The 18,758-nt window shown below is 41.6% G+C and overlaps 1 protein-coding gene across 1 annotated transcript; it reads left to right on the top strand.

Annotated features, from left to right (window-relative positions):
- The first annotated feature begins 4,024 nt into the window (after positions 1-4,024).
- Positions 4,025-18,185, top strand: LOC110538460 (cell death-inducing p53-target protein 1). The gene is made up of 6 exons (XM_021625293.2): positions 4,025-4,225; positions 7,499-7,559; positions 8,108-8,268; positions 9,098-9,241; positions 9,374-9,671; positions 16,939-18,185. Exons 3-6 carry the CDS (start codon positions 8,184-8,186, stop codon positions 17,048-17,050), a joined length of 639 nt encoding a protein of 212 aa, XP_021480968.1. The 5' UTR covers positions 4,025-4,225; positions 7,499-7,559; positions 8,108-8,183; the 3' UTR covers positions 17,051-18,185.
- The last annotated feature ends 573 nt before the right edge of the window (positions 18,186-18,758 follow it).

Raw genomic sequence — 18,758 nt, 5'->3', positions numbered from 1 at the left:
TAAAATGATGGTGGAAACTTTGGAAAATGTGGGGATTAAGTGGGTTAAAATCATCCTAGAACTCAGTATAACCTGCCATAGGACATGTCAAAATGCAGATTTCTGGCACTTTAGCCAGTCTTACACACACATATACATATATATATAAAACAATCTTATTAAATGTTCTATTGGGTTTATATTGAAGGGCATGTCCTTAAATATTACAGGCTTTAATAATTCAATATTGGTGCACAATTTCTACTTAATTTTGGGGCTCCTGAGTGGCGCAGCGATCTAAGGCACTGCATCTCAGTGCTAGAGGTGTCACTACAGACACCCTGGTTTGAATCCAGGCTGTATCACAACCAGCCGTGATTGGGAGACCCATAGGGCGCACAAACCCAGCATTGTCTGGGTTTGCCCAGTGTAGGCCGTAATTGTAAATAAGAATTAATTCTTAACTGACTTGCCTAGTTAAATAATAATATCGAAGTGATGCAAAAAGGCACTCTATTCTTGGAAAGACCCAGGCAGTCATCGGTATAACTCAAATACCTTTTCTCTTGTGTGTATTTAGTTTCAGGCTGATTGTGTTTGTATCATTGCCACAGCGCAGGGGCCTATGTCAACTTTCAGTGTGTTTGTATGGGAGAAAGCCCAGGGATCAAATGATAAAGATCAGAAATATGCATGGAACACACGTACAATGATCACCCTCAGAAAATCAAGTTCCACATGCTGATTTTCATATCAGAGAACAGCCTGTGTTGCGAGTGCCCACGTGGAAAAGGGGAGAAACAGAATTGGGCAAGGACCTAGGTCCCCAAGTGGTTTTCAAATGCCAGCCAGCAGGAGGCATCCCTACATGCTCTGGCTGGTGGATCGGCCTGTATCACAGGAGTATCAACATCATGTACGCTGTCATCTGTTTGATACTTCAAACTCCCCAGAACATAAGGTCAATCAATATAAGGTCTGAAGAGGATAGGCCTATATGCGAACATACTGAATGTGAGACATGTAATGTGAATATTTTGCCATAGTGTTTAAGTGTGAACTATCACTAAACGATGCAATGTGTTATTGGAGTGAAAGTGGAGCGGGAAAAGGCAGAAAAACAGGGAAATTATGCATACATTCTTTATGAAACACCATTTTCCACCACAGGTGTCCAACATCCTAAATGGTCAGAAAATACAAAAATGGTGGTGGAAAATGGTGTCAACCTTGATCCTCAATTACTTTGTTGCTCACTAATTGGACATCAAGGTAAAGTTATAGCAACTGTTTGTGATCAAATCAAACTCATCCAGACATAATGAAGTGAATGACTGAAGCTTCTCTGGGTGTCCATCAAGCCTAAGTGTTCTGTTCTCTGATTCTAAAGCGGTTCCATCAATGCATGAGGCCTAAATGCATGTTCCGTTTGATTAAACTGTAAAGTAAGTGCAGACTCATGACCTCATCTAGGTTGCCTTAAGCCAAATACGGAAAACTTAGCCTAGCTCTTATAGAACTGTGCCATTCATTCAGATGCCATGCATTTGTATATTCTTATTTTTTCCTACCCTAGAAAGTCCTGTAACTGTAACCCCAACCAAATCAGTGTTCACGTCACACTCACTGGTTTTATTTTTGGGTAATTTAGGATGTTGCACAACGCATTCAGCCACTGGTGTCAGAAAATACAAAAATGTTGTTTTTTTCCTGCCTTCTTGTCAATGTAGCTAGTTAAGGAGGAAAAGTATGCCTTTGCAGCCTGATTGGAGGATGCTTCATTTACAGTACAACCGGTCCACGAGTGTATTACGGGGAATGCACATCAAGCCTAGAAGAGCCTCTGCCCTAAATTTACAGGTTACTTAACAGCTGAACAATATAAGCTATCCAAGAGCCCCCATCTAACACACACACACACACACACACAGTAAATATCCTATGTTCAAAATGTTTTTACATCAAATAGAATAACTTCAACATTATGTTACTGCCAATGTTGACATATCCATAATACATTTAATATTAGGCAATTAGTCTATTAAAGAAAAGCTTAATTTATCATCTTCATTACTCAATAAGGTATCATAGGTGTCTACAAATGTAACACTTCCAAAAAGTGCAACAATGTGTATAAAACAGGAAAAAACTCGGTGAATTTCAATTCGGCGCTCAAGAAAGATGTCCGAGTTTCAGACTTCGAATTCCGAGTTGGACGATTTTCCCAGTCGGAGTTCAGTCTTGAACACATTGAAGCCCGAAGTCGAAGATTTCCAAGTTTCCAGTTCCAATATCTCTCGCTATGCACCGTTAAGTCAAATCCCTCGAATGCCGCATTGAAAACAATTGGGAACTCCGAAACCTCCGACTTCAAGACAAAAAAAGAAAAGTGGGTCAAATAATGAAGTCAAAATGAAGGCAAAAATAATGGGGTTCCAAAAATGGTCCAGTAGCCAGGATAACAAATATAAATTCTATCTAGACACCATTGCCCTAGAGCAGTAGTTCCCCACCAGGGATACTAGGACCTGAGGGGGTACTCCAGGCAGAGCAAAATTCAGTTGGTGGTACAATAACTGAAAAGGTTGGAAACCACTGCCCCAGAGCACACAAACTATACCTCAGCCTAAACAGCAAAGCCTCAGGTAACTTCCACAAGGCTGTGAACAATCTAAGAGAAGGCAAGGAGGGGAGGGCCTTCTACCCCATCAAAAGGAACTTAAAACTCATCACAATTAGGATCTGGCAACAAAAATACTTCAATCAGTTATAGAACCAATTGCACACTATGGTTGTGAGGTCTGGGTTCCACTCACCAACCAAGAATTCCCCAAATGATAATCTGCAAAAATATAGCTGGTGTACAACACAAAACTACAAACAACGCATGTAGAGCAGAATTAGGACTATACCTGCTATTTATCAAAATCCAGAAAAGAGCTGTTAAATTCTACAACCATCTACAAGGAAGTGATACCCACACATTCCACCACAAAGCCCTCATCGACAGAGAGAGAGATAAACCTACTATCATGTTTCAGGTAAGACCTAGATGCAAGACAATGTCAAAGTAACAGCAGTTTATAATCAAACAGAGGCAGGAAAAAGGCAAGTCAAGAGCAAGGAGATGTCAGTAATCCAGAAAGGTGGGGCAAAGGTACAGGACAGCAGGCAGAATGGTCAACACAGGGAAAACTAGGAAACAGGAACAATCGAGAGACAGGAGCAGAGGGGAAAACCACTGGTAGGCTTGACAAAACAAAAACAAACTAGAAACAGAGAACACAGGTATAAATACACAGGGGATAATGGGGAAGATGGGTGACACCTGGAGGGGGGTGGAGACAATCACAAAGATAGGTGAAACACCTACAGAAGAGTCCCCTCAGTCAGCTGGTTCTGCGGCTCTGTTCACAAACAGACCCCCAGGACAGCAACACAATTTGACCCAAACAAATTATGAGAAAGCAAAAAGATAACTATTTGACACACTGGAAAGAATCAATAAAAAAAAATGGAGCAAATTGGAACACTATCTGTCCCTAAACAGAGAGTACACAGTGGCAGAATACTCTACCACTGTGACTGACCCAAAATTAATAAAAACCTTGACTATGTACAGACTCAGGGAACATAGCCTTGCTACTGAGAGAGGCTGCCATAGCAGACTTTGATCTTGAGAGAAGACCAGCTGTGTGCCCACAAATAAAATGGTGGAAACTGAGCTGCACTTCCTAACCTCCTGCCAAATGTATGACCACATTAGATACATATTTCCCATAGAACCACAAAGAATTCTAAAACAAATCAAGCATTGATAAACTCCCATATCTGTTAGGCGAAATACAGCAGTGTGCAATCAAAGCAGCAGGATTTGTGGCCGTTGCCATGTGAAAAGGGCAACCAGTGGATCACAAACAACATTGTGAATACTATTTCACTTGCTTTGGCAATGTAAACACCTATTTCCCATGTCAATAAAGCCCATTTGAATTGAACTGATTTCTTTTTAACGCTGCATCTTTTTTGAGCTCTGACCTGAAGTTCACCGATGTCGTGATTTGACCTCGTTTTTTTCGCCGAGTTCCCAGTTGTCTTGGAAGCACCACAAGAGGCGGATGTTGAGTAGATTCATGATAAACAGACTAGCTAACGGTTGCCATAATTTGTCTTCCCTACGAACAGGCTTGGGATATAGCTATCCTCATCACCCAATTCAAATTGTGTGGAAGAGACAACACATCAGGTAAATTCCGTGTGGAGATAACTCGGAAACAATATTTGAGAGGCTATCAGCTAGCTAACGTAACGTAGCTAGCTAACATTATTCACCGTTTAGTTTTAAACTGATGTTACTCAATGTGAACTAGCTAACGTTACATGTTACTTGACTGTTATTTTGAAATGTGTTCCATTTTCACCGATGAAAATAATAGCTAGCTAGATACCTAACTAGCTAGTTGAACTAGCTACATTAGCAACTACACCAACTAGGCAGACAGTTGTATAACGCTAGCTAGCTGATGTAAACATCCAGTCAAATCGAGGCTTCTCTCTCGTCAACATGTCCTAAATGCAGTAACGACGAGCTAGCTAGCTAAGATAGCAATTTATGTTTGATATAAACTGTGTCAATGTCTAGATAGCTAGCTACATTACGTAAAGAGTGTTGGTCTGGTGGGTTGAGCAGATCATCTACGTAAATAACGTTACTGTAGCAAGAGGATTCCGGAAAATGATGGATGACGCTTTCTAGAAAGTTGCCTCTCACTAGAGATAAATGATTGAAAATGATGATGGCTCATTCATATACATACATTGACAATTACACTTTTTTTGTAACATCACCATCCATTGATCCTCAAGTACTTTGTTGGAACAAATTAAGGCCCGCTTCAACTGTTTGTGATCAAATCAAACTCATCCAGACATAATGAATGTCCCATAAACCATGTTCTGTACTCTGATTCTGAATTTCTGATGCTGTTCTATTATACGAGGCCTTAATGCTTGTTCTGTTTGATTAAACTGTAAAGGAAGTGCAAATTCATGGCATCCTCTAGGTTGACTTGGGCAAAATACGGGTATTAACTTAGCCTAGCTCTTATAGAACTGTGGCCTACATTCAGATGCCATGCATTTGTACAGTTTTATTTCTATCGTACCCTGGACATTCCTGTCATTTCCCCAGCTTAATCAGTGTTCACATCACACTCACTAACTGGTTGGATAGCTCTCCTCTGCCTTATCACTGCCTTAGATTACCCAGTTATTTGACAGGCTTATTTTTATTGCGCTGTCTGGCATTCTGACTTTGTTTTGGAGCAGGCGGGCCAGCGTCCTAATCATTTTATGTTCAAATTAGAGACACCCTGACATGCAAGGTGATCTCTCACAGGCATGGTCAGCTGACCTGGGAAAGTGAAGCCTAGTAGGCCGAAGTATGGATGGCAGGTCTGGACAGCTGGTGGCATAGCTGCTCCCTAGGCTCCCTAGGCTAGGCTGTGTTTGTTTTCAGACACGTGTAGTAGTCAGGTGAGGTTTATGTTGTTGTAGAGTCTGTTAGGGAAAGTGTTAGACTACTCTGTAGCGGTGTTAATTGCACTGCATTGCTGAGATGACATATGAGTCTGTAATACCAACATGTTTCAAGCAGACCACCATAGTCACTGTGTCCAAGAACACTAAGGTAACCTGCCTAAATGACTACTGACTTGTAGCACTCACGTCTGTAGCCATGAAATGCTTTGAAAGGCTGGTCATGGCTCACATCAACACCATTATCCCAAAACCCTAGACCCACTCCAATTTGCATACCGCACCAACATATCCACAGATGATGCCCTCTCTGTTGCACGCCACACTGTGCCTTTAACACCTGCACAAAAGGAACACCCATGTGTGAATGCTATTTATTGACTACAGCTCAGCGTTCAACACCATAGTGCCCTCAAAGCTCATCACTAAGCTAAGGACCCTTGGACTAAACACTTCCCTCTGCAACTGGATCCTGGACCTCCTGATGGGCCACCCCAAGGTGGTAAGGGTAGGTAACAACACATCTGCCACGCTGATCCTCAACACGTTGGCCCCTCAGGGGTGCGTGCTCAGTCCCCTCCTGTACTCCCTGTTCACTTTTGACTGCACGGCCAGGCACGACTCCAACACCATAATTTAAGTTTGCTAATGACACAACAGTGGTTGGCCTGATCACCGACAACAATGAGAGATCCTATAGAGAGGAGACCAGAGACCTGGGCGTGTGGCTCAATGACAACAACCTCTTCTTCAAGATGATCAAGACAAAGGAGATGATTGTAGACTACAGGAAAAGGAGGACCGAGCACGCCCCATTCTCATCGACGGGGCTGTAGTGGAGCAGATTGAGAGCTTCAAGTTCTTTGGCGTCCACATCAGCAACACACTAACATGGTCCAAGCACACCAAGACAGTCGTGAAGAGGGCATGACAAAATCTATCCCCCCCCCCCCCAGGAGAATGAAAAGATTTGTCATGGGTCCTCAGATCATTAAAAGGTTTTACAGATTCACCATCAAGAGCATCCTGATAGGTTGCATCACTGCCTGGTATGGAATCTGCTTGGCCTCCAACTGCAAGGCACTACAGAGGGTAGTACGTACGGCCCTGTACATCACCGGGGCCATCCAGGACCTCTATACCAGGTAGTGTCAGACGAAAGTATATAAAAAATGTCAGACTCCAGCCACCCTAGTCATAGATTGTTCTCTCTTCTACCACACGGCAAGCGGTACCGGAGCGCCAAGCCTAGGTCCAAGAGGCTTCTAAACAGCTTCTACCCCCAAGCCATAAGACTCTTGAACAGCTAATCAAATGGCTACCCAGACTATTTGCATTGCCCCCGCACATTGACTCTGTACAGCTACCCCCTGTATATAGCCCCACTATTGTTATTTACTGCTTCTCTTTAAGTATTTGTTACTCTTTTTTTTGTATTGTATTTTCTTAACTGCATTGTTGGTAAAGGTTCTTAGTTCTTAACTGTTCCAATAATATCAGCTCCCTTTGTGTCATTTGGCCAGTCAATCTCCTTTATGCTAAAGTGAATTGTAGTAAGGAGGACTATAGAGTTACATTTCTCATTGGCATAGGCTAATAAGTTGGTTACACCAGACAGCTTTGCTGCTCCATTTTTGAGGCAATGTGCTTGTTTTATTTAAAGGCTACTGAGATTAGCTTGGGTAAGCGCTTGTGTTGTCAGGTGAATGAATTGAAGCCATAGAAATGCCATAATGCAGTCGACTTTGATTAAAGGGCATGCATGTGTTAGTATCTTATAGATATGATGTTGGAGACTAAATGTCAATGTACCAATGTTTGAGGGAAGCAAGTTGTCTATAATTAACCTAGCACTTGTTAATGGCTGCACACTGTTAGTGTTTTTCATTCGCCTGAGAAAATAGCAATAGCAATTGCAATTTCCAAATAGGACCACATGCAAGAAACTTTTGGCATATTTTCTTTTCCCTTTTTCTTGAAGGCTGTTGGACCTGACAGAAGAGCAGGCTCTGTAGGTGGAGACTCCCCACTGTCATCAGCAGGTAATCATGACTAATGTCCCTTCTCTTCACCCTGCTGCCATAGGTTTTGTTTTTATGTATATATTAGTGGCTTTAAGAGGTCATTTCTGTTTAATGTCAGACTGCCAACTCATTGCTAAACTCCCTAATGTTTACTGTCGTGAGTGTGTTAGATGTTAAACATTACTAATGTTTATTATCCTAACACACGTTTAGGTAAAGAGTGGATTGAAAGCATTTGCCTGTTGTTTTTGTCTTAAATCCCTGTAAATGTAATATTCTAGAGGCCTCAGAGGCAGTAGCCTAGCCCTAGCCTAAACCCAGCGTTATCCAGCTATACTGTTGAATGTTGTCTGCACCCATCATATTTATCATACCAATTCACTTGATTGAAAAGATCTAGGGTCTTCCTAGACGAGTCAATACTGAGACAAAATGACAAATAAATTAATTTACTTGAATGCATCAGTAGCTGAAGTGCGAGACAGCTGCTGTATCATGTTGCAGTGTGTGGGTATTGAACTGACTGTCAGTGAACTGATAGGCCTGTGTGCGTGTTCTTCTCACAGAGTGGCTGAGTCAGTTCAAGGCCAGTGGTGAGTGGAGCTTCTACCCCAGGCCCCCCCATCCAAAGGTCCAGCCAGCATGTCCAGCGACCCACCTCCTCCCTACCCCGGAGCTCCCAGCGCCCCTCTTATCGAGGAGAAGAATGGACAGCCAGCCGCTCCGGGTACAATTATTCTATAACTGTCTCTTATTGTGTATGATGTGGAGGAAAAAAACATTTAGTTTGGGACAAGACTACAAAAAGAGACATTTTAAGAGATTATTTTACCAAAGGACAGAAGTCCAGGGTAGGAACCACACACAGGCTTACCTGTGAACTTCATCAGAGCTCTGACGAAGGCCGTGAGGCCGATACGTAAGCTTATGAAAGATCAGTGACACTATCAAGAGCAGTGTGCGGTTTTCTTTTTCATTCATGAAGTTCAGCTTTGCCATGCACCTGCAATAAGTTTGCTCAGATGTGCAAGTGCCTTTTGATTACCTGTGAACTTCAAAATACCATCTGGTTTCTTTGACTGGGCTGCTGATTTAGTATTTGCACTGTAGCTGACTAGCTGTAGGGAAACTGGTGTGAATTTGCATAAATGCCTCCCATAACAGCTCTTGTGTGGCTGGTTAGAGGAAGGCCTGGAGAAACATCATCAGTTAAACCTTGAAAGTAGGCCCTGTCTGTGAACAAATCTTGATTTGTCTGGCTCCCCTTCCACCCCAGGTTTCCTTACAACAAAATACTGTTTTGATCAGTCAAAGGAATGTGATCAACAAAGTGTGTTTGTTACAAACTACGTAACAAATCCTTGAGAATTGTAAAGCTATGAAAAAACACTAGTGCAGCTATTCTCGCGTCAGCAACAGATGATGATGCATGTTCTCAATAATGGGCCAATGCCTTACTTGATTTGAGCCCAACATAAGTCATGTTTCTTCAATCAATCATTGCTGTGAAAGCTCACTAATAAATGCTTCTTGTTTGTCTGTTTTTTCTCTCCCAGACTCGGCGGCCCCTGTAACGACGGGGCCTCCTCAGGGGCACCCCCTGCCTCCAGACTATGGCCCTCCACCCTACGAGGCCACGCTACAGCCAGGCTTCTTGCCACCACACGTCCCAGGAGATGGGGCCATGCCCATACCACATGGTAGGCATACACTGGTCTACAGAGGGAATGAAAATAAGATGAGCGACTCTAAATGCATACACATGTCATTTGGCATAGGACCTGTATACAAAATATAAACACCACATGCCTCCTTGTGTTTTTACCCTACAGGTGGCTTCTACCCTCCGCCAGGTCACTTTGGCCCAGGGCAGTTTGGCCCGGGGCAGTTTGGCCCGGGGCAGTTTGGCCCGGGGCCCATTCAATTTGGGCCTGTGGCAGGTCAGACGGCTCACATGGTGCCGGCACCCCCTGGGACAGCTACCACAGTGACCGTGCTACAGGGGGAGATATTCCAGACAGCACCCGTACAGACAGTGTGTCACCACTGCCAGCAGCCCATCATCACCCGCATCAACCACAGCGTGGGCCTCATGAACGCTGTCTTCTGCCTCTTCTGCTTCTTTGTTGGGTAAGAGGAAGAGTTGGTGTACTATATTGTATAGAGGTTATGTAAGGGATAACCAACGAGTGGCTATGCGTTCTATGGTAAATAATAAACGACGTGGAAGGTGTGTTCCACAATATGTTTAGTTGCATTCTTTTCCAGAGAACGCATAAGGCCCCGAGTTGATTATCTCTTTCACACCATGGCTATAATTGAACACATTTGCTGCTAGAAATGTGTTCATTTGCAGGTAGGAATGTGTTCCACATCCACTGAAGTAGCTAACATGTTTACTAGATACAGTGCCTTCAGAAAGTATTCATACCCCTCGACTTATTCAATATTTTGTTGTTACAGCCTGAATTGAAAATGTATTTAATGTTATGTTTTATTCTCACCCATCTACACATAATGACAAAGTGAACACATGTTTTTAGAAATGTTAGCAAATGTATTAAAAATTTAATTAAAGTTCTGTGTAAAATCGGAGGGTCTGCTGTCCGGACCTCTGGCAGTCTCTATGGGGGTGCCACAGGGTTCAATTCTTGGACCGACTCTCTTCTCTGTATACATCAATGAGGTCGCTCTTGCTGCTGGTGAGTCTCTGATCCACCTCTACGCAGACGACACCATTCTGGATACTTCTGGCCCTTCTTTGGACACTGTGTTAACAACCCTCCAGGCAAGCTTCAATGCCATACAACTCTCCTTCCGTGGCCTCCAATTGCTCTTAAATACAAGTAAAACTAAATGCATGCTCTTCAACCGATCACTACCTGCACCTACCCGCCTGTCCAACATCACTACTCTGGACGGCTCTGACTTAGAATACGTGGACAACTACAAATACTTAGGTGTCTGGTTAGACTGTAAACTCTCCTTCCAGACCCATATCAAACATCTCCAATCCAAAGTTAAATCTAGAATTGGCTTCCTATTTCGCAACAAAGCATCCTTCACTCATGCTGCCAAACATACCCTTGTAAAACTGACCATCCTACCAATCCTCGACTTTGGCGATGTCATATACAAAATAGCCTCCAATACCCTACTCAACAAATTGGATGCAGTCTATCAGAGTGCAATCCGTTTTGTCACCAAAGCCCCATATACTACCCACCATTGCGACTTGTACGCTCTCGTTGGCTGGCCCTCTCTTCATACTCGTCGCCAAACCCACTGGCTCCATGTCATCTACAAGACCCTGCTAGGTAAAGTCCCCCCTTATCTCAGCTCGCTGGTCACCATAGCATCTCCCACCTGTAGCACACCCTCCAGCAGGTATATCTCTCTAGTCACCCCCAAGACCAATTCTTTCTTTAGCCACCTCTCCTTCCAGTTCTCTGCTGCCAATGACTGGAACGAACTACAAAAATCTCTGAAACTGGAAACACTTATCTCCCTCACTAGCTTTAAGCACCAACTGTCAGAGCAGCTCACAGATTACTGCACCTGTACATAGCCCACCTATAATTTAGCCCAAACAACTACCTCTTTCCCTACTGTATTTTATTTATTTATTTATTTATTTTTCTCCTTTGCACCCCATTATTTTTATTTGTACTTTGCACATTCTTCCATTGCAAATCTACCATTCCAGTGTTTTACTTGCTATATTGTATTTACTTTGCCACCATGGCCTCATTTGCTCACATCGTATATAGACTTGTTTATACTGTATTATTGACTGTATGTTTGTTTTACTCCATGTGTAACTCTGTGTCGTTGTATGTGTCGAACTGCTTTGCTTTATCTTGGCCAGGTCGCAATTGTAAATGAGAACTTGTTCTCAACTTGCCTACCTGGTTAAATAAAGGTGAAATAAAACATTAAATAAAAAAATACAGAAATATTTAATTTGCATGAGTAATCACACCACTGAGTCAATACTTTGTAGAAGCAGCGATTACAGCTGTGCATCTTTTCTGGGTAAGTCTCTAAGAGCTTTCCACACCTGGATTGTGCAACATTTGGCCAATTTATTAAAAAATTCTCTCCACTGTCTGGTGGAAAGCAGACTGAACCAGGTTTTCCTCTAGGATTTTGCCAGTGCTTAGCTCCATTCTGTTTATTTTTTTATCCTGAAAAACTCCCCAGTCCTTCATGATTACAAGAATACCCATAACATGAATACCCATAACATTCATATGCTTGAAAATATGGAGAGTGGTACTCTGCAATGTGTTGTATTGGATTTGCCCCAAACATAACACTTTGTGTTCAAGTTATACTGCAACATTTTTGCAGTATAACTTTAGTGCCTTGTTGCAAACAGTATGCATGTTTTGGAGTATTTTTATTCTGTACAGGCTTCTTCTTTTTCACTGTGTCAATTAGGTCAGTATTGTGGAGTAACTACAATGTTGTTGATCCATCCTCACAACCATTAAATTCTGTAACTGTTTTAATGTCACCATTCGCTTCATGGTAAAATCCCTGAGCGGTTTCCTTCCTCTCCGGCAACTGAGTTAGGAAGGACGCCTGTATCTTTATAGTGACTGGGTGTATTGATACACCATCCAAAGTGCAATTAATAACTTCACCATGCTCAAAGGAATATTTAATGTCTGCTTCTTTTTTACCCATCTACCAATAGGTGCCCTTCTTTATGAGGCATTGGAGAACCTCCCTGGTCTTTGTTGTTGAACCTGTGTTTGAAATTCACTGCCCGACTGAGGGACCATACAATTATCTGTATGTGTGGGCAGTGGCTACTTGGTGGGACATTTTTTTTTTTTTGTGGGGGGTGTGCATGCCAGCAAAGCCACAACACTAAACAATAAATTAATTGCATTATAACGGTGACAAACGGTGCCCACAAACCGTTAGGGCCTACATAAAGCTGTCATATCAGCAGAGTTCCAACACCTTACCAATGCTACACCTGGCTATCAGTGGAGCCTTGTCTGCCTTTAAAAAAAACAGCTGTTATGGCTGACTTGCTTAAACAAATGTGGTTTCTACTGATAATTGAGATGTACAAACTGTAGCATAAGGGGACAACAAGCTGAAAAGAGGCAATCCGTCATTTTGATTAAGACATTAATGAGCGAGCTAGGACGGACGTAGTCTGTATAACTATTTGTTCGGCACTTTTGAAATGTACAGCGGCAGAATTCAAACATGGGCCGTTCTTACAGTGTTCTCTCTGTACACTAAGTCAGAACCGTAGGATAAATAAAGGGCACATGAGCAGACAATGAAAGGTCTTACAATATTCAATGATTACATTTCTCTAAAACAGGTTATAGTCTTCATGTGCACCACAAAGTCGGGGCAGTAGGTGAACTAGACCAAATTATTAGGGTGAGTCACATGGGCTACTACCCAAGCTACTACACAACATACACTTAGTATTACTTTCTTAGCTACTGTATACATATCTCCCTGGAATATTACATCATTTATGCAGCCGCATACAAGACATTTTTGGACTCCCCTTGTTGTGCTGTGCTCATTTGAACAGGAAGGTGGCGCAGCGGTCCATTGTGGGCAAATTTTGTCATCAAAGTTGGGCATTCTCTGGATTTATGTTGCTTCCAGACAACTGTGAATTTGGGGAAAAAACCAGGTCGAATCACGATTACGTCAGTGATCTTCAGATCGTAGTTCTAGAAAGAGGCCTGAGTTTCTGACTTACAATTCCAAGTTGGATGACCGTTTAAAACGTATTTTCACAGTAGGAGCCTGTTTTTTTAGAGTTCCTAGTTGTCTTGAACTCACTGTAGTCAGATTTCCCAGTTCCAAGTTAAGTTGTTTTTAGCGCGGCAGAAATCACGCTGGATTGACAGCATGGTCAATGTTGAATGTTTAGAATTTTAAGCTTGGAAAAGAGACCCTTAAACACAGACTTGGGACCACACAGCCATTCCATTGAATAGCAGACTAGTGATTGCATTGCAATACTTGCAGTTAGCCACAGATTCCTTCCAAACCACTCATTGTTGAATTTGCGATCTCCAACTTGTTGTGTAATGTTTATGTCCAATGGCCAATGAGCACCGATACGTTTTATCTATTATTTATCTTCATATGACAAGGATTGAAAAGGATTTGCCAGTAAATCGTTGACTTGATTCATGATGATTACTAGCAAAGATTTTGAAAAGTATGATACTGACATGATCAGTCCAATCAAAGCTACTGTAGATATAACGTGATTTGATGTCATTTTATGTGGCCAATGAACTGGAGCTTTCTTGGATGGGCACTTCTAACAGAACACTGAGCCAATCACGGTGCAACTAGAGAACATTACCAACCCCTACGCATCGTATTTTGCGCTGGCTTGCCCCACCACCACCGAAAGCACTGAGCTAGGCTGAAACACCTGCATTTTGGAGCTGCCTTATGCAAGAAAGCAAAAAAAAGAGATCATATTCGTATGTGTCTTTATTAACTCAATTATATATATATTTTTTTTTACATTGTTTGCAAACTGATATGTGACCCGTATTAATGCCAAAATAACATGAAAAACAGGCACCCCCAAAAAATTGTTTTTGGTGGAGGGGGTTTTAGCTAAAAAATGTGGGGGTCAAAGCAACTCTGCTCCACCTGCTCTGAATGACGGGTCACTACTGTGTGTGTGGGGGGTACAAAAGATGAGGTAGTCATTCAAAAATCATGTTAAACAGTTGCACACAGTGAGTCCATGCAACTTTTTATGTGATTTGTTAAGCAACATTTTACTCTTGAACTTATTTAGTCTTCCAATGAAAAAAGTGGTTGAGTATTTATTGACTCAACTTTTACATTTTTATTAAAACCTCCACAGGATCGGTGTCCCTAAACCGGGACGGTTGTTGCTAATGTGACTAGAATGACGTAACAGCCAACTTTCCAGGACATAGCCAACTTTCCTGCACTGCCAAATATACAGTAGCTATTACAGTTAAAATACCATGCTATTGTTTGCAGAGAGTGCATGGCAACAAAACACTTATCACGGCAACGAAGTGTTTCCTTGCAAATGGTATCAAGAATATGTACAGTGCCTTGCGAAAGTATTCGGCCCCCTTGAACTTTGCGACCTTTTGCCACATTTCAGGCTTCAAACATAAAGATATAAAACTGTATTTTTTTGTGAAGAATCAACAACAAGTGGGACACAATCATGAAGTGGAACGACATTTATTGGATATTTCAAACTTTTTTAACAAATCAAAAACTAAAAAATTGGGCGTGCAAAATTATTCAGCCCCCTTAAGTTAATACTTTGTAGCGCCACCTTTTGCTGCGATTACAGCTGTAAGTCGCTTGGGGTATGTCTCTCAGTTTTGCACATCGAGAGACTGACATTTTTTCCCATTCCTCCTTGCAAAACAGCTCGAGCTCAGTGAGGTTGGATGGAGAGCATTTGTGAACAGCAGTTTTCAGTTCTTTCCACAGATTCTCGATTGGATTCAGGTCTGGACTTTGACTTGGCCATTCTAACACCTGGGTATGTTTATTTTTGAACCATTCCATTGTAGATTTTGCTTTATGTTTTGGATCATTGTCTTGTTGGAAGACAAATCTCCGTCCCAGTCTCAGGTCTTTTGCAGACTCCATCAGGTTTTCTTCCAGAATGGTCCTGTATTTGGCTCCATCCATCTTCCCATCAATTTTAACCATCTTCCCTGTCCCTGCTGAAGAAAAGCAGGCCCAAACCATGATGCTGCCACCACCATGTTTGACAGTGGGTATGGTGTGTTCAGGGTGATGAGCTGTGTTGCTTTTACGCCAAACATAACGTTTTGCATTGTTGCCAAAAAGTTCAATTTTGGATTCATCTGACCAGAGCACCTTCTTCCACATGTTTGGTGTGTCTCCCAGGTGGCTTGTGGCAAACTTTAAACGACACTTTTTATGGATATCTTTAAGAAATGGCTTTCTTCTTGCCACTCTTCCATAAAGGCCAGATTTGTGCAATATACTTGTTGTCCTATGGACAGAGTCTCCCACCTCAGCTGTAGATCTCTGCAGTTCATCCAGAGTGATCATGGGCCTCTTGGCTGCATCTCTGATCAGTCTTCTCCTTGTATGAGCTTAAAGTTTAGAGGGACGGCCAGGTCTTGGTAGATTTGCAGTTGTCTGATACTCCTTCCATTTCAATATTATCGCTTGCACAGTGCTCCTTGGGATGTTTAACGCTTGGGAAATCTTTTTGTATCCAAATCCGGCTTTAAACTTCTTCACAACAGTATCTCGGACCTGCCTGGTGTGTTTCTTGTTCTTCATGATGCTCTCTGCGCTTTTAACGGACCTCTGAGACTATCACAGTGCATGTGCATTTATACGGAGACTTGATTACACACAGGTGGATTGTATTTATCATCATTAGTCATTTAGGTCAACATTGGATCATTCAGAGATCCTCACTGAACTTCTGGAGAGAGTTTGCTGCACTGAAAGTAAAGGGGCTGAATAATTTTGCACGCCCAATTTTTCAGTTTTTGATTTGTTAAAAAAGTTTGAAATATCCAATAAATGTCGTTCCACTTCATGATTGTGTCCCACTTGTTGTTGATTCTTCACAAAAAAAATACAGTTTTATATCTTTATGTTTGAAGCATGAAATGTGGCAAAAGGTCGCAAAGTTCAAGGGGGCCGAATACTTTCGCAAGGCACTGTATATCCTTTCTTCAGGTCCTGAGCTACAGGCAACTAGATTTGGGTATGTCATTTTAGGTGAAAATTGGAAGGATGAAAAAAGGTCCAATCTTTCAATTTGTAAAAAAACAAACATAATTCCACTTTGACCTTATGGGGTATTGTGTGTAGGCCAGTGACGACAAAATCTCAATTGAATCCAATTTAAATTCAGGCTGTAACACAACAAAATTTGGAAAAACTCAAGGGTTGTGAATACTTTCTGAAGACACTGTAGCGAAGGTAGTTGCCTCGGTAACCAAACAGACTTGCTAGTATAGCTAACCAAACCATCAGTCCTAGCTTGCTGTTATGAAAATCGAATGCAACAATGCCAATAATGTTTTCAATTAAACTTTTTTGCTTTCAAAAGCAACTCAAACATAGAACATGTAAGAATGAAGTAGCCATTGAATTCTACCATGTGTTATAAGGAAATAATGCATGCTCTAGAATGACATTCAAGCCAGTAGGAAACGAGTATTCAACAATACCATGGTATAAACACAGAATAATATACTATGGCAGGAAATATTTGATTTCAGGTCGAACACCACAGAATGAAATGAGCGGGGGGTTAACTATAATAAGACTATTGATTTTGGTCTGTATTCTCTGGTGGTTTGTTTTTGTCATTTTTTTCTCTCCTCTACCACAGGTGTGATCTGGGCTGCTGCTTGATTCCCTGTCTGATCGATGATCTCAAGGATGTGATACACACCTGCCCCTACTGCAAGGGCTACATCTACACATACAAGCGTATCTGCTAACCACCAACAGACAGACGTGTGTGTGTGTGCGTGTGTGTATATATATTATGCACACATTAACTCACAGCTCCTCATGGTTGTAGTTGCAGCCTATGTTCTTTCTCCAACATTTGCTCAGTGTGTCGTGCTTCATTTAGCCCTCCTAACTTTACTCTTGCTTTCTAAAGCACTTGTTCACACTCACTATACTTACTGTATATCATAGGAGGCTGGTGGGAGGAGCTGTAAGAGGACAGGCTCATTGTAATGGCTGGAATGGAATCCATGGAACGGAGTCCAACACGTTGTCCATGTGTTTGATTTGTTTGGTACAATTCCATTCCAGGCATTACAATGAGCCTGTCTTCCTATAGTTCCTCCCACCAGCCGCCTATGCTATAGATATTGTCCAGACTCACTTACCTAGCTATGTACAGGCATTTAGATAAGTGCTAGATAGACACATCACACAGGACTGAACCTGATCTAAAAACAGAAACCTATAACAATTGAGAAAAGATGAGTTGCAGACACGGTACATCTTGCATATTTTATAAAAACGTCTTTGGTTACGGGAAGGCTCTGAATTTGACATTTATGGAGCGAACTTGAGGGGTAGAGAAGGTCACACTTTGGGAAAGCTGTAAACATTTGTCACTTTAATCAAAATCGTCAGCAATCATCAGCAATTGCAGGGTCAGTAGTTTGTTGTTTTTGTAATTGAATGTATTTTAACATGTTAATATTGAGCACAATGAAGGTTACGTCCATGTCTGAGACCTACTTTATGTTTATGTTCTAATCACCCTGTTTGTCCTACAACCTTAATGGATATCCATTTTAAATGTTACAAGTAAATAATCATGTATCAGATGTCAGGACAAACTCGAGTTGGTAAGACTGAGTTTAATTTATTTAGTTCTCACTTAAGTGAGAGAAGTATGTGTTACTGTCTTTTTTTAATCCTCTATGTGCTTTAGATAGTCACTTGATGTCCAGTGATTTTTGCTAGAGCTGTTACAATAATGCCAGTCATGTCCATGTTAATGTATTCAATTTTGATAATGAAGCAAATGTGTGCATTCGCAATACCATTATATAAGCACAAGTTCCCATGTGAAATTTCATACATTCATAAAACCAGAATGACCATGAATTTACTGTACAGTTTTTATTTAAGTGGTTTGGACTGTCATTCAGTTAGATACTTTATAGCCTTGCTTGCCAAGCTTCATTATCATTAAGACCCAACTGGTAAGGAGACTAGCTAATTTTGTAAGACCTGATCACCTGTCATTGATGCAGGACTACATTGAGCTTCAATGAGCTCCGTGCAGTCACCGAGCACCATGCACATGTCAGAGGCTTAGATTTTCTAGTTTATCTATCAGTCCACAGAGAAACAGGTTTCCTTGTATTTTTCCGTATAGGAAGGGAAAGGAGCGAAGCCGACCTGGCTGGCAGAGTCCAATCCGCTCTGCAGGATGTGCACATTAGAATGGTGAAGCGCTCTGCATGATATCACTGTAATTTTGTGCACTTGTCCTCTGGCCATACAGTGGGGCAAAAAGTATTTAGTCAGTCACCAATTGTGCAAGTTCTCCCACTTAAAAAGATGAGAGGCCTGTAATTTTCATCATAGATACACTTCAACTATGACAGACAAAATGAGAAAAAAAATCCAGAAAATCACATTGTAGGATTTTTTTAAATTAATTTATTTGCAAAT

Source organism: Oncorhynchus mykiss, chromosome 12 (assembly GCF_013265735.2).
Source record: "Oncorhynchus mykiss isolate Arlee chromosome 12, USDA_OmykA_1.1, whole genome shotgun sequence".
NCBI classification, from domain to species: Eukaryota; Metazoa; Chordata; class Actinopteri; order Salmoniformes; family Salmonidae; genus Oncorhynchus; species Oncorhynchus mykiss.
The sequence above is the reverse complement of the archived record's forward strand: the minus strand, read 5'-3'. Positions and strand labels throughout refer to the sequence as shown.